Source organism: Camelus ferus, chromosome 21 (assembly GCF_009834535.1).
Source record: "Camelus ferus isolate YT-003-E chromosome 21, BCGSAC_Cfer_1.0, whole genome shotgun sequence".
In the NCBI taxonomy this organism is placed as follows: Eukaryota; Metazoa; Chordata; class Mammalia; order Artiodactyla; family Camelidae; genus Camelus; species Camelus ferus.
Genome location: NC_045716.1, coordinates 24,416,038 through 24,430,949, shown reverse-complemented (window position 1 = coordinate 24,430,949; position 14,912 = coordinate 24,416,038). Strand labels below are relative to the sequence as shown.

General features: G+C 48.7%; 1 protein-coding gene, 1 non-coding gene and 1 pseudogene across 2 annotated transcripts; 1 reads left to right on the top strand and 2 right to left on the bottom strand.

The window, feature by feature from the left end:
• Positions 1-5,484: 5,484 nt before the first annotated feature.
• Positions 5,485-5,705, bottom strand: LOC102521671 (annotated as a pseudogene).
• Positions 5,706-6,621: 916 nt separating this feature from the next.
• On the bottom strand, positions 6,622-14,630 carry SELENBP1 (selenium binding protein 1). The gene is made up of 12 exons (XM_006186654.3): positions 14,494-14,630; positions 11,893-11,952; positions 11,617-11,729; positions 11,139-11,324; positions 10,381-10,501; positions 8,996-9,178; positions 8,541-8,719; positions 8,006-8,084; positions 7,791-7,912; positions 7,440-7,532; positions 7,154-7,272; positions 6,622-7,022 (listed from the first exon to the last, which is right to left on the bottom strand). Exons 1-12 carry the CDS (start codon positions 14,495-14,497, stop codon positions 6,860-6,862), a joined length of 1,422 nt encoding a protein of 473 aa, XP_006186716.3. The 5' UTR covers positions 14,498-14,630; the 3' UTR covers positions 6,622-6,859.
• TRNAV-AAC lies at positions 13,158-13,229 on the top strand. Its single transcript has one exon. It is a non-coding gene; the product is annotated as a tRNA-Val (tRNA).
• Positions 14,631-14,912: the final 282 nt, after the last annotated feature.

Here is a 14,912-nt window from a genome sequence, read left to right as displayed (position 1 = left end):
AACAGCTGTGCCACATTCAGCTAAAGTGCCCTCACTGTTCCCAGTCTTCCCGTACGTACTTTATTTCCTTCCAAAGAATTGCTAATGCCTTTGCATTCACATGGCTCTGCATTCAGTGAACACTGGAATTTTGACTGACTCCCCCAGGGGATGCTGGATGCCCACATGAACTTTCTCTTCTCAGAAAACATTGTACTATTTGACACAACATTGTAAAATGATTATAAATCAATAAAAAATGTTTTTTTAAAAAAAGAAAACACTGTACTGAAAGGTCATAGGTTCTTAACCCTCTTAGTTAAGGATTTTTTTAAGGTCATGAATCAGATGAAAGCAATGAACCCTCTGTCAAGAAAAATGCATATGCAGACCAAGTGGTGCCTCTAATTTCAGAGCTCAAGGACTCCAGGTTAACTACCCTTTGAGTGGATGTACAGTATTTTGTTTTGCACAGCAGATATGTTATACCCAAAACTATATTTGTAATCTTGATTTATACGTTCTCCATTCTCATCATCACTGCACTTTTGTAAAGAGAACAGCAGTGTTGCTGGATTTCATTACCATCCCCCTTTACAGCCTCCATTTCCTTACAACCAGTTTCTGTGGGTACTGGGGGAACCAGGAGACTGCAGAGTTGGGGAAATAAGGATATATTGGTAAGAAAGTTTTCTAGTAACAGCTAAAATTTATTTGGTGTTTACTGTGTGCCAGACACCATAGTAAATATTAAAGACCTCATTGAAAGCGTTTTGAAGTAGGAACTATTATTGTCTCCATTTTATAGACAAGGAAACAGATTTGAAGAGGCAAAGGGACTTGTCCACAGTTACATATGTAGTAAGTGCTGGAATCAGGATCCAAAGTCAGGCGGTCTGACTTCAAAGCCCATTCTCTTGAACATTGCCCTAGATTGCACGTATACAGATTTGCAGATGCTCATCTACAAATATAGGTATAGACTGATGGAAAGATACCCCCAAACACCACTGTTGTAGTATGTTTAGTATGTTTAGTATAAAGGAGAGTATAGAACACTTTGACTGGAAAAAGAATTTGGGGCAAATTATGGTGGCTTAAGAATTTGCAAGTAGTAGAGAATAATTGGAAGCTTTAATAAAAGGAGAGAAACTATTATAGATATGTGAGGGAGATTATTTTGATAGCTCTATAGAAAGGTGAAGTTGAATGGGGAGGACGCTAGAGATGGGAAAAATAAACAACTAACTATGCATTTATGCCAAGTGTTGTGCTAAGAGCTGAGGATACAAAACTGAATAAGGTATGATGGTCCTTGCCCTGAGAAGTAACAATAAAAATTATCTGATAAGCATCATCATAATAACAGCAAGTATTTATACAGAGCTTAATATGTGCTGAAGATTGCTCTAAGGGCCTCACATATGTTATCTTTTTATTTCACAGCAACTCTCAGATAGGTACTTTGGTTATCCCATTTTACAGATGAGAGGACTGAGGCATTGAGAGATTAATACTTTGCCGAAGGCTACATAGTAAGTGGTGGAGCCAGGGTCTGAGCTGGGCTGTCTGGATTCAGAATTTGCTCTTCGGCACTATATGCATTGCCTACTAACATTGGGAGGGAATTTATTTATTTATTTATTTATCTATCTATCTATCTATCTATCTATCTATTTTTGAGGGGAGGAGGTAATTAGTTAATTTTTAGAGGAGGTATTGGGGATCAAACCCAGGACCCTGTGCATGCTGAACATGCACTCTACCACTTGAGCTATACCCTTCCCAGAGGAATTTCTTAAACAAACACAAGACTGTAAACCATAAACGAAAATATTGATAAATTTAGATACATTAATATTAAAAACTTAAATTTATTTTAAAAACCACTATAAAAGAGTCCAAAGTCAAGCTAGAAATTGGGAGAAGATATTTTCAAGACATATAACTGACAAAGGATTTTTACCTAGAATTTATAAAGACCTCCTACAAATTAAAAGATAAACAATCAAATAGAAAAATGGGCAGAGAAAATGATCAGGAATTTCATAAAAGAAGCAGAAATGGCTCATAAACTTATGAAAAGTTGTTCACTGTCTATAGTAATAAAGAAAATGCAAATTAAAACCACATCAAGGAGGGAGGGATAGCTCAGTGTTAGAGTGTGTGCTTAGCATGTACAAGGTCCTGGGTTCAATCCCTAGTACCTCCATTAAAAAAAAAAAAAAATATATATATATATATACACACACATATATATGTATGTGTAAATAAACCTAATTACCTCCCCCACCAAAAAAAGAATTAAAACCACATCAAGATACCATTTCATACACACTAATAAATTGGCAGAAATGTTATTTTGCCCACATTTGGAAAATACAGTCTTCTGTATGTAGGAAAAATTTTTTTTCAAGTTAACAAACTAATAATGGAAGATGTTCAGCATTAGGTATCAAAACATAGGATATAATTACATTGATTAAAACTGTGTTACGGGTGGAGGATTAGACAAATAGAATTGACAGAAAAGGGTCCAGAAGTAGATTCAACTATAAAAGGGAACTTAGCATATGATAAAACCATTAGAGGAAACAGCTATAATAAAAAGGAAATCACAAATATTTTGATATAACTAGCCATCCATTTGGGAAACAAACAAATTAAATTAGCTCCTATGGAAGACATTGACTGGCTTCTAACAAATCATTCCTAAACCTCTTTTCCCTTGCCCACCATAGGTAACTTATATTCTTAATTTTATGATAGTGAATTCATTTATTTTTATTTTATGATAGTAATTTTCATTTTTTAAAATTTTGTTTCTGGTTCCACATACTATTCTAGCACCTTGCCACCTCTCCATCAAGAGGGGAGATCTGTTTCCTGTGCCCTTGAACCTGGGAAGGCCTTGGTCACCATCTCAGTGAATGGAATGTGATAGAAGTGATGCCGTAGGACTTCCAAGTCTAGGCTAGAGCAGATGATATACTTTCCTCTTTGCTCTCCCTCATGTCACTCACCCTGGGAACCCAGCAACCATTCTGTGAGGAAGCCAAGCAGCCACATGGAAAGGCCATGTGTGGGTCATAGCCCTGGCTGAGGTCTCAGGTGACAGTCCATATCAATCATCAGACATGAGTGAGCGAGCTGTCACACAGTTCTAGCCCCTAGTCTTTCAGCTGCTCCAGACAGAGTGCAATAGAAACAGGCTGTTTCCTTAGAGCCCTTTCTAAATTACAGATCTGTGAGCAAAACTAAAGTGGCCATTGCTTTCAGCCACTAAGTTTTGGGGTGGTTTGTTACACAGCCATAGATAACTGGAACACAATGCATTTACATTTCCAGATTAGTTTTAGAAACAGCTTGTCAAGTTCCATAAAAAGCCCTCAGCCCCTCTGAGGTTGTATGATCTGTAAGTATCCTCCCACACCCATGTTCTTTACAAATTCAAGACCACCTAAATAGAGGTTTTTGTTGAATTTCTTCTTAAAAGTGGAGATTATATGATATATATATATATATATATCTGCAACTTCCTTTTTTATTTAACAAAATGTTGTACCTATTCCTCTGAGTCAGGGAGTATTTAGAGCAGAAAGTCTGCTAGGAACCAGAATCAGTAAGGCAGGGAAGGGACTCCTAATAGCATGCTGGAGAATGGCCAGGAGCAGATATTTAGAGCATGGAGCCAGGCAATCAAACACTTGGCAAATGCAAGAAGGAGGATGATCCTCACTAGTCCCTGAGATGATGGCAATTGCCTGAAGTTGCCTTTGCAGATGTACCCAATTGCAGTGTGTGGGAGGGCCAATCATGCTTAAAGGGCCAACACTGGGGGGATGCTTCCCAGTACTCGCACATCTTTCATCATGGTAGACTGGGACTACAGCTTTTTTGGGAGGAGGGGTGTCCGTGAGCTCAGCAAACTCTCTAGAACCTTCCAGACCGTCTCATAGGCCAACTTGTGAAGCTGACCGTGGTGCTGGCAGGTGATCCTAGATGATGCACTAGACTCTTCACATGGCAAGCTCAGCTTTTCCACTCTTGCTGGCATTGCCTAATGCTGGGCCATGGGGTAGAATCCTTGTGAGTACAGCAGAGCGAGGTCCGTCATGGTGGGTACAGCAGGGATTAGGGAAGACTAGGTCACAGATTGCTGGTGGCTGGGTCATCTGTGATGAGAGAGCCTCTCTTAGTTTTGGAGCATCTATTTCAGTGATGTAGGGGCAGAAATAGTGAGATGAGGCCAGGATCAGAAAGCAGGTGAGGAGGTTATTTTTTTTTAAGTTTTTTTATGAAAAAATTTCAAATATAGAAAAGAGGAAGGAAGAACATAACCCCTACATAAACATACGCATCATCTTGCTTTAAGAATTACCAACATGTAGTCAATCTTGTTTTATCTGTGCTTCCTCTACTCTCCAACCTACTCGCTCTAGATTATTTTGATACAGACATTCATCATATCATTAGATCTGTAAATAATTCAGTATTTATGTAAATACTTCAGTATGACTAAAAATAAGGACTCTTTCTAACATAATCCCAATGCCATTATCATGCCTGAAAAATAATTTCTTATTATCATCAAACATCCATTTGGTGTCTAAATTTCTCCAATTTTCTAAAAAAAAATGTATTTTTCTGTTCAAATCAATACCAACAAGGTCCACACACTGTATTGCACTTGGTTTTGGTTGATGTGCTTCTTAAATCTTTCTATTCTCTCTCTCAATTTATTTGTTGAAGAAACAGATCATTTGCTCTCTAGAATTTCCCACATTCTGAATTTTTATGATTGCATCTTTATGGTGTTTTTAAGCTTTTAAAACTTGTTCTTCTATCTGCTGTATTTCCTGTAAACTCTGAGCTCTAAGGGCTTGATCAGATTCATTTTGGTTTTTTGGCAAGAATTCTTCACAGGCAGTGTCCTTCCTATTATACCATATTAGGAGGCATGTAATGTCTGGCTGTCTCTCTTTTTGTTATGTAAAGATTGATTATTGTGTTCAAGTTTTGTCATCTGATCTATCCATTATGAAGTCCTATTCCAGTCTTTCATTTAATGCTTTTATTTTCTAATTCTTAATTTTATTTATTTATTTTTTTTGTGGGGGGAGGTAATTAGGTTTGTTTGTTTGTTTATTTTAATGGAGGTACTGGGGGTTGAACCCAGGACCTCGTGCATGCTAAGCATGCGCTCTACCACTGAGCTATATCCTCCCCCCAATTTAATGGTTTTAGCAGCCACTGATGATCATTGCCTAGATCCAATTGTCATTTGAGGTTACAAATGTGTATTATCCAAATTCTATCATTCCTCCTGAATTTATTAGCTGAAATTCTGCTTTTTTGATGGTCTTTGTTGTTTTGCTTGTTTGTTTGACATTTTTGTATGTGGATCTCACATGCTTGAGGGTGGCAGCCCGTCTACAAGTCAACACGATGTCCCACGTTCCCGTGCAGTGCAGCCAGACTGACGTTCCATCCACATAAAGCTGGTTAATGGTGACCATGAGTAGGCACAGGACTGGAAGATTTCAAGGCTTTCTTTTATCAGCACTCCTGATTTTATAAACATTGAAGCCCATCAACCCCATTCCTACCCAAATCTCCTAGTAAACTTGAGTATAGTAGGGCTTCATGGGGATCTAAACATTCTTATTAAGGCTTTGAAGAATCTCGGCGCAGGACTGGTGGCTCAGGCGGCTCCAACCCACCATCAACGGCTCAGAAAGGTCACTGCTTTTTTTTGTTGTTGTTGTTTTATTTTTGCGTCGGGGCCAGAGGGCTTCAGGGTGTTAGTTAGAGGGCAGCGGTTGATGTCCTAGTGTCCGAGAGTACGTGATACCCGGCTGCCACAGGCGGCTCCCATGCCGGGGGAGCTGATGGCGACCCCTCCCCAGAGGGCCAGCCCCCAGATCCTTATCACCTAGGGTTGCTGGGCAGTGACTCACCAGGACCTAGCGCTCCTGACACCCGCCCCCTGTTTACTAGCTGAAATGCTATAAAGGGCTTTTCCTCGTCAACTATTTTCTTATCCCAAGGCAAGTTCTTTCTGAAGTTTGGTTATTGAAAAGGACAGGGCAGAAACCTAGGAGAGGCTTCTGGTAAGACTCCGTAAATGCCAAGTCTCCCTGTAACTCAGTCATCCCCAGTACCTCCTTTACATTCACTTATCCGTTAAGGCATACTGTATGCCCATGGCCAAGCTAGGCGCTGGGAGTCAGTGGGGATTTTTCTCCCAACATCGCTACCAGCGGTGGCAACTGCACCATCTATGTCAGGGGTCTAGGGTGTCTCCTGTATGTGGGGGGGTTTTCTCCTGGGGGTGATGGGTGAGATTTTAGATTCACTAAAAGAAAGCACAAATTAAAAAGTAATGATCATAAAGTTTAGGAACACCAACTGACAGTTTCTCCCCGCCAGCTCTCCTTGTGACAACCACCTCCAAAACCTCCAGGCTCTATCTGGCCGTAGAAGCGAGATGTTGGCATCATTAGCTTCATAATCAGTGGCGGGAATGAGTTGTCATAACCACCCCACCCCTGAGTCCTCTTCAGAACTTTCCTGTGCAAAATACAAAGGGTCAGCAGAAGAGGAGCCACAGGCTCTGTGCCCCAAAGATAAAGTCATCTCAGGAAGGGGTTCACCAGTTTATTTCTGAGATAATTTCCAAGAACTCGTGTAAAAACAGCACAGTAAGTGATTGGCAACATTGGTGAATAAGTGGAGACACAGCTAAATATGTTTCAACAATCTGAGTTTAGCTTTGGTAGGACACGCTGCCAAGGGTCAGGGGCAGAGAGAGAAGAGTGAAGCCAGGTCCCTTTGGAAGTGAGGGCTCAGAATGTGGAGTGGGGCTATAAGGGGAACTTCAGAGCCAGATGTCAGAGCTGCAGTCGCCCCCAGGGTAGCGGAGCTCATGGGCCAGCGCTGGGCCGAGGGGTTCCTTCCCAAAGTCCACCAGGAAGTTGGGGTTCAACTTCAGCCCTCCCTTTTCTGTGTCGACATCAATCTGCAGCATCACAGAGCCTTCCCTGATGGAAACAGGGAGGGGAGAAGAAAGAGGTCAGCAGGGGCCATGCCATACCCCCAAGAATTGAGTCTTCAGGAAGCCAAACCCCTCTGGGAGAGGAGGGTTGGGAGAGGAGCCCAGGCTGCTTCTTACTTGATGAGATCGGGGTAAAACTGCTTGTCCCAGCCACTGTACAGTGACGTGGTTAAGTAGAGACGCTTCCCATCCAGGCTAAGCTGGATCATCTGGGGGCCTCCAGCCACCCGTTTTCCCTTGGGAAAATCAAGGTTAAGACCTCAGGGTTACATATAGATTTTAGGAGAGACTCGCTGGCACCACCCAAACCCCAAGAGCATGCTCAGACACTGCCCAGCCCTACTCCCCCATATTTCTCCAGCATGGATCTGAGGGGTCCATGAGCAAGGGGAGAGACCCTCACCTTGACCACCAGGGGCTCTGGCTGGCATTTTAGCTCCTGGTCCTCCAGCACTTGCACAGGGCCTCCCTTAACAATGCTGCCTCCGAGGAAGAGCTGGGTGGGCAAGTGCAGAGCATAACAGAGAACAGTGGTGGAAAGTGAGGACATTGCCGGAAGAGCAGCTTGCCTCAGTCAGGATGCCCTCACTCCCACACGTTCCCCACATCCAGCCATGGATCTCCATGGTCCTGGCCCGAACCACCCCTCAGCCCCCATCTTTGCTTTTCATACCCCAGCCGCCTCATTCCCTCTCCCTCATCCCCAGACTTCCACTTCCTCCCTCCTTTCCTCCTCATCCTGGTAGCACCCCACCTGTCCCGTGAGGCGGGGCCTCTTTGGGTCAGAAATGTCATACTGTCGCAGGTCCCCGTGCAGCCAGTTGCTGAAGTAGAGGAAGCGGTCGTCCAGGGACAGCAGGATGTCAGTGATCAGGGCTGGGGGAGGGGGTGTGGTTCAGAGGCTTTACAGACTCTTGTTCCCCAGGCCTGGAACCAACCTTCTGACTCCCACCCACCCTGAACACTCACCTGGCATTTCGGGCAGGATCCAGCCCTTCACTTTTTTGGGGGGCACCTGGATCACCTTCTCCACTGACCAAGTCCCTTTCTGCATTGGCGTTAGAAGGCAGAGAGGTGAGCCTGTGGGGGCTGTGGGGTGGGATCAGACCTGGGTGTCCCCAGAGCAGACTGACTACAGGGAGACAGGAGATGCTGGGCCATCTTCCTGCGAGGGTATAACTCCCATGCAGATCCCTTCAGGCAGGGGTCATGTCTGCTTTACCACTGTATGTCCAGCATCTAGCACAGTGCCTGACATGGGAGCTCACTAACTATTTTTTGAATGAATGAATAAATATGTCCAGTTAGGGCTTAGGGAGGAATCAGCCTGGGACTGAGAGAAGAGAGGCAGGGCAGGTGGCCTTCTTTTTTCCCCTGGGAAGTCTGGGCTGGTGGCGTCAGGCAGGGGGTCCTGGGTCACTCGAGGGAGAAAGGAGCCCAGTGGCTACAGAAGCTGGGCCGAGTGCTGACAGGGCTGCAGGAGGAGGGCCAGAGCGCATGTCACCTCATTCTTGTAAAAACGATGGATGTTGGAGCTGAGGGCACAGCCCACGAAGCCCTGGGAAGCAGCCGGGTTGTGCAGGAAGCGGATCTCCAGGGGGATGAGCCCATCCGGGAGAGGCAGGTTCTGCACGATCTCATGGCGCTGCCAGTCCCACACGTTTAAGTGGCTCCCGTACAGCCCTGGGTTGGGGATGGGGTGGGAAGACAGGCTCAGGATCAGGGTGGGAAGGCATGGGGCGCAAGCTGAGGCACAGCCCAGGGGAGAAGGTGGAAAATGGACTGGAGGGGTAGGAAGGACGCTTGAGGGCTCAGCACATCGTATACCAGCACCCCAAGAGTCTGGGGTCCACATGCCGAAAGTCAGAGGGCTGGAGAGTGCGGGTTTGGAACAGAAAGCAGGTTTGTGTGACCAGACTCCTGCCGGCCCACGGTGGGCGGGGGGTGGGGGATTCTCACCCGCCTCTACGTCGGCGGGGTTGAAGCCATCTCGTAAGACATTGGGAGCTGCCCATTCGGTGCTGATCATGACATTGTGTCGAGGCTGGTACCAGAAGTCATAGCCCATGAGTGCAGCACCTCCAGGTCGCTCCCACGTCCCCTTCACCTCAAACGTCTCTCCATCCAGCAGCACAAAACCCCCTGAGTGGGGAGGAAAGTAGGGTGGCAGGTAGAGGTGGTAGAGGCACTACCGCCGCCCCCCACCCCCCAGCCCTCCTGAATTAAAGGAGCTGGCAAACCGCGTGGGAGGAGGGGCACCAAGCAACGGGCTTGGAGCCCCTTGGACAGGCCTGGGTTTGGATACCTGTCCAAAGGGTCTCACCCAGAGGGCCTGGTGGGAGGTGGGGACTTACTCTGGTGCCCCTGCCTCCTATCAACTTCATCCCTCTCCCAGACCGCAGGGTAAATTTTTGAACCAAGATCTTCTGGGACTTTGCATCCTGCACATCTCTTGCCCGGCCTCCCACTTTCGGTCTAGGATTCCTGCCAGAGTCTAAACTCAATTCTGCTCACTACATTTTTTTCTTATAGAGCAAATTATGTAAGTTATATTTATTTGTAATTCAACATGAATGCCCAATATGTTTTTTACCCCAGCTGAATGTCTTATGACACTTTGACACTTTTTTGCAAAGACAACCAGATGTCTACTCCTAAGTGTTATCAAATCTGGGGGTGTCCTGCATCCCATCTCCTGGAAAAGGCAGTTAAATAGAGTCTAGAGCAGTAACCTTCACTGGAGGACCTTAACTGATATTTCACTCCAAGCCCTGGGATGGCGAGTTCTGGTGAAACAGGTGAAGCTCGGAGAGACGCAGCACAGTGTGATTAGGACCCACGTTCTGGAGCCATATGGCTGGGTCTGAGTTCTAGGCTCTGCGACTTACTTGCTGGCTGACTTGGGGTAGTTACTTAACCATTCTGTGCCCAGCTTCCTAATCTGTCAAACAGGGATTGTGCCCAGTGGCACCTACCTCACAGACATGTTATGTGAAAGCTCTGATCGTGCCATAAATGAGAAAGCAGATGTGACAGTTAAGGATCCCAAGGACTGTGAGAGCTGCTCATGAATTCATGATGGCTGATATTAAATGTACATGTTTTCTGGGGCCATGTCTGTGCTCACATTCCCAATGGCTGACAGTTCCAGCTACCACTTGTAGGTGAATTCATCATTCAAGGCTCATCTTCATAAAAATAATCGAAACAACTGAAATTACTTGACTATAGTTTAAATATTGGGTGAGCCCTCGCCCTCTGGTTCTCCCTGGAAGGTCATTCTATCCCTCCCCCAGCTTGGGATCTGCTCCCCCCATAGCTGTGCCTACAGTGCTGCCAGGTACCTTTGCCGTTGCCCTGGGGGTCTCCCAGGGAACTGACCATCACCTCCCCACTGGCCAGGCAGTGGCTGGTGTGGAGGTAGCCTAGGTCGCACTTGGCGTGGATGTCCTTGGCCTCAACGACCTGGAGAGGGGTAAGGAATGGTGTCACAGTCTTGCAGAGCCAGGAGTTCCCCCACTCCCTACTTCTCTACTCCAGTACTTCTATCTGCTGACCCCGCCCTCTTTCCCTTCGAAACCTGGACACAATTTTCTCTGCAAGAATATGGCAGAGGTTCAGTCTGGTAACTTCTGCAGATTAGTAAGGGAGAGTCAGAGAGACTGCTAACTCCCCAGGTGGAAAGCTCGGACTTCTCTCCCTCTGCCTGTCTTGAGGGTACTCACAGCCCTTTGAGACCACAAACTCCTCCCAGGCTGGGACAATGCCAGTGTCAACTCTCTATCACCAGCAGCCAGTTGGAAGGAAGTGTTGAAAGGGAGGACTGGGGGCTCCTAACTGTCTGGGAAAGAAACAGCTCCTTCTCCAGCTCAGAGTGAAAAATGAGAGCCTCCTCCTTCCCCTCCGGCACTGCAGCCCTGGGTGGTGACGACCGGCAGGCCTGGTAACTCTCCTCCAAAATCTAACTCGGCTCCCTGGGACTGAGCCCAGACCCTATGCAAGAGCTGGAGGCAGCTGCCTTAGGGGTGGCTTCCTGCCCATAAGCTGCCTGGTGGGGGTGGGTTCATTAGGGGCCCTGAGCTGGCGAGGGCAGAGAATGCACCTTGTGCAGCTTCGGGGCACGGGGCTCGGTGCCAACGTCCACCACATAAATTCGGGAGGAGATGAGACAGGGCAGCACCAACTTGGTGCGTGACTTGGTGCTGTCTCCAAAGCAGCTGCTGCAGGTGTTCCATCCTGAGTGATGCAGCTCGTCCTTCAGGTTGGGCATGGGCAGCCGGTGGATGACCTAGGATAGGAGGAGGGCAGGGGTGGGGCTCACCCGGACCACGCTTCTGTGTGCTTTAGGGAAAGGGATCCTCTGGACCCGCTTCAGCTTGGCCGCACAGCACAGACATGATTTCAGCATTGCCTTTGCTCATGTGGGATGGGTGAGGGGGCTTGCGCAGGGAACATTGAACATTGTGAACATACCCAGGGAGGGCGAAGAAGGATGGAGGATGGAGCTGGGGAAGGGCATTGCTAGGGCTAGGGCTAGAGGAGGGGTCTCAAGGCCCTCTGGTGCCCAAGCTCTACCTCACCTGGCAATACTGGGGAGACTTGGGGTCAATGTCCACAGTGGCCAGATAATCTGGGGCCTCAGTGTTTGTGTTTCGGTAAATACAGGGCAGATAGACAATCTTCTCCCTTGGTCCTAGAGGGTAGAAAGCAGGCAACGGGGTGAGGGGCAGGGTGGGGGGATGGCAGGGGCAGTGCAGGGTGTGCCAGCTGTGGACTCAGTAGCAGGCACTGGCTGCCTAGTCCCCACCTCGCCCCTCACCTCCGGGGGCACTGGCTCTCAGTCTTCTCACACATACCTTTCATGGCCTCCAGAGGGCTAGGGTAGCCAGGCCCACACTTGTTCTCACATTTTGTATCTGTGGAGACAATGGGGCATGTTGGCTGGACCACACTCTGGCTCTGGCTCTGGAGGGTGAAGGGTGAAGGCTCCTCCCCCCGGCCCCCCACTGCCCAGCCCCTGAAAACCCTGATGAGTGTGTGGATGGGGGAAGAGCGGCAGATACATGGCCTGAAGGTGCACAGACACTCAAGCAGGACCCAGAGGAGGCAGGAGAAGGCAGCATACAGGGGAGGCTGTGTGGTACAGTGCTTATGACATTGCCTTGGGTCCCCAGCCCAGCTGGTCACTAACTAGCCATGGGAGCTTGGTCAAATCACTTAAACTCCCTGGCCTCAGTTTGCACATCATCTGTAAAAAGGGTACTAAGAATACCACAGTAGGCTTTTGTGAGGTGTAAATGAGAAGCTGCAGTCACGTGTGCAGTGCTGCGCTGGCCTGTAGGAGACAGCAGACTCTGGCTGTTCTCGAGGAACAGCCCTCGGGCAGTGAGGTGGTGCATCTTCAGCTCCCTTCACTGAAAGTCATCTAAACCAGGGGCTGGGACCCTTCCTGCTTTCTTCCCCTCTGGGTTCTGACCCCATGCTGGGGCCAGAGCCTGGCTTACAAAACCCAGGGCCTGGTAAGGTATAGGAGGCTGAAGTTAAGTCTGCAGGGCTGATAGGAGCTGGATATCCTTAGACCAGTTTCTACCCCGCCATTCACTTCCTTTATCTGTAAAGCTAGGTGTTAGGCCCAGCTCTGGAAAGCTCAGAGGCCCACCCACCAAGGAAGTGGCCCTCCTTGTTCCCTGACGTCTGGCAAGAGAAGCCACGTGGATCTGCAGGATGAAAGTCAGAAACCAAAGTCCCCGGCTGAGAAGGAGGGCTGCCACTAGGCAACAGGCAGTGGGATTTGGGGCCCAACCAGGAGGAAGGGCTGAGGAATAAACACAGAGGGAGCTGCAGGCTGGAAGGAATCCTGGAGTGGAGTTCACAGGACTGCACACTGCCTCCCTGCCTGGTCCCATGGCTGCTCGGCTACTGCCCAAGAGTTGAGCCCTGACCCTGTCTGGGCACAGGACCTCAGCAGAGAGCCGGGTCCCCCTACTGGCAGCAGCCAAGTGACATAGGAGGCTGAGAAGCAGCAACAATATTTTAGAGTCCAGAAACATGGTTTCAAGCTCCAGGTTCCCCCCCCCCGCCAAGCAAAAAGAAAACCCAAACCCCCGCAAAAAATTGGGGCGAGGGTACAGCTCAGTGGTAGAGCGCATGCCTAACATGCATGAGGTCCTGGGTTCAATCCCCAGTGCCTCCATTAAAATAAATAAATGAATAAACAAATAAAATTACTTCCTCCGACAAACAAGGCCAAATAAGACAAAGTATTCAGAAGTACTTTTGTAAATGAGAAGGGTTGAATAAATATGGGTAGGGTTGTGCCAGAAATCCCAGCCAGTGGTTGGTGTGCAGAGGGCTGGGGGTGGGACGGGACAGGGTGAGGCCCCGTCCAAAGAATTAAGGAGACTTGTCCTGCTGCACAACCAAGCTGTGTCGGGGCTTGGCACAGGAGGAGGGGGGAGGGGAAGGAGGCTGCTGGACACAGAATGGAAGGAGATTCAAAGCTCCAAGACATCAAGACAGAGATACAAAAACTGCAAAGCCAAACAGAGACAGAGGGAAGCGAAGGTGAGAAGGAGGTGTGTGAAACAGGCGCCCCCATCAGCGCCAGCCCAGACCCTCGGAGCCCACGTGGCATTTCTTAGAGTCGGAGTCAGGCCTGCCTGCCACTCAGGCCCCCCTGTACGTCAGTCCTTTTTCTTGGGAACATCGCCACTGTCTTAAGCATTTCAAGCAAGATCTCTGAACATCTTTGGGTTTCAGATGAACCCAGAGAAAGCTCACTGGGTTTTCCTAAGGCCAGGCTGGCTGCTGGGCATTCTGCCAACGCAGGAAAGAGCCAGATCCAAGGGGGCAAAGACCTCAATACTCCCAACCAGACCCAAACTCCACCTTATCCTGAAATCCAGGAGCCCACGGATGGGGCAATAAGGAGGACCTCGGCACTGGGAGGGTGGGAGGCATGGAAACAGGCCCCCAGGGAGAGAGTGTGGGCTCCCTGACCTCCCTCCCAGAGGGATTTGGGGGGCAGGGTAGCCAGAGAGCAACCTGGCCACTGAAGTCCTGAGCTCCTGACTCCCTGCAGGAAGAGGCTGGCCCAGGGCTGAAACCAGGACTGTCTGTATCCTATAATGACAGCCGGAGACACAGAGGTTCCCCCTAAGTACCTCCTAACATGATTTTCTCAGCTGCAGAAAGGTCCTCTAGCCCAGGCTGCAGCTGGGGAGCTGGGTGGGAGCCCAGGGTCACCTTTCCCAGCTGTCCCTCTATCTTTCTTCCCAGGCACCTCTAGAAGCTTCGGCCAAGCTGGGAAATGCAGGGGTGGGGGCAGTGGAGCAGAGCCCTGCACTCCCTCCCCTAATCAGCTCCCCGACCAGGTTTTCTGTCACTTCTTGTGGGGCAGGCCGCAGGGGTGGGGGGGCACGGGGCAGCTCATGGTTGTCAGGAGCCCCCCTTCTTACCCATGCTGCTCCGAGGTGTACCGGGGGTCGGCCAGGAGTGGGCAGAGACAAGACAAAGCAGTGCTGGTGTCAGAGGCAGGCTGTGTCGGGGAAGGGGCAGAGGGAAGGAGTTTATACAACTGATTGGGGGTGGGCGGGGCAGGGGGAGGGCCCAGGCCGCAGCCCAGGGTGCATGACGAAGAGCGAAGAGCGGCTGGCCAGCTCACTCTCAAAGGGCCTGGGCGGCTGGTGTTTGAGTTACTGGCTGTATGTGTGTGTGTGTGTGTGTGTGTACAAGCGTGGGTGTGTAGGAGTCTGTGCACGTGCAGGTATGTGCTGTGCCTGTTTCTCTTTAGTGGAGTGGAGCCTGGGCATGTGAGTTTGTGTGTATGCCCACGTGCTTGCTACTGTGTATATACACACACACACATCTTTGTGTT

Excerpts from the sequence above, each read along its gene's own strand:
- SELENBP1 (XM_006186654.3), bottom strand. Across the intron at positions 9,179-10,380 it reads CCCCCAGGGCAACGGCAAAG|GGGGTTTTGTGCTGCTGGAT; the intron begins GTACCTGGCAGC and ends CTCCCCACTCAG. Across the intron at positions 8,720-8,995 it reads CCCCGCCGACGTAGAGGCGG|GGCTGTACGGGAGCCACTTA; the intron begins GTGAGAATCCCC and ends TCCCCAACCCAG.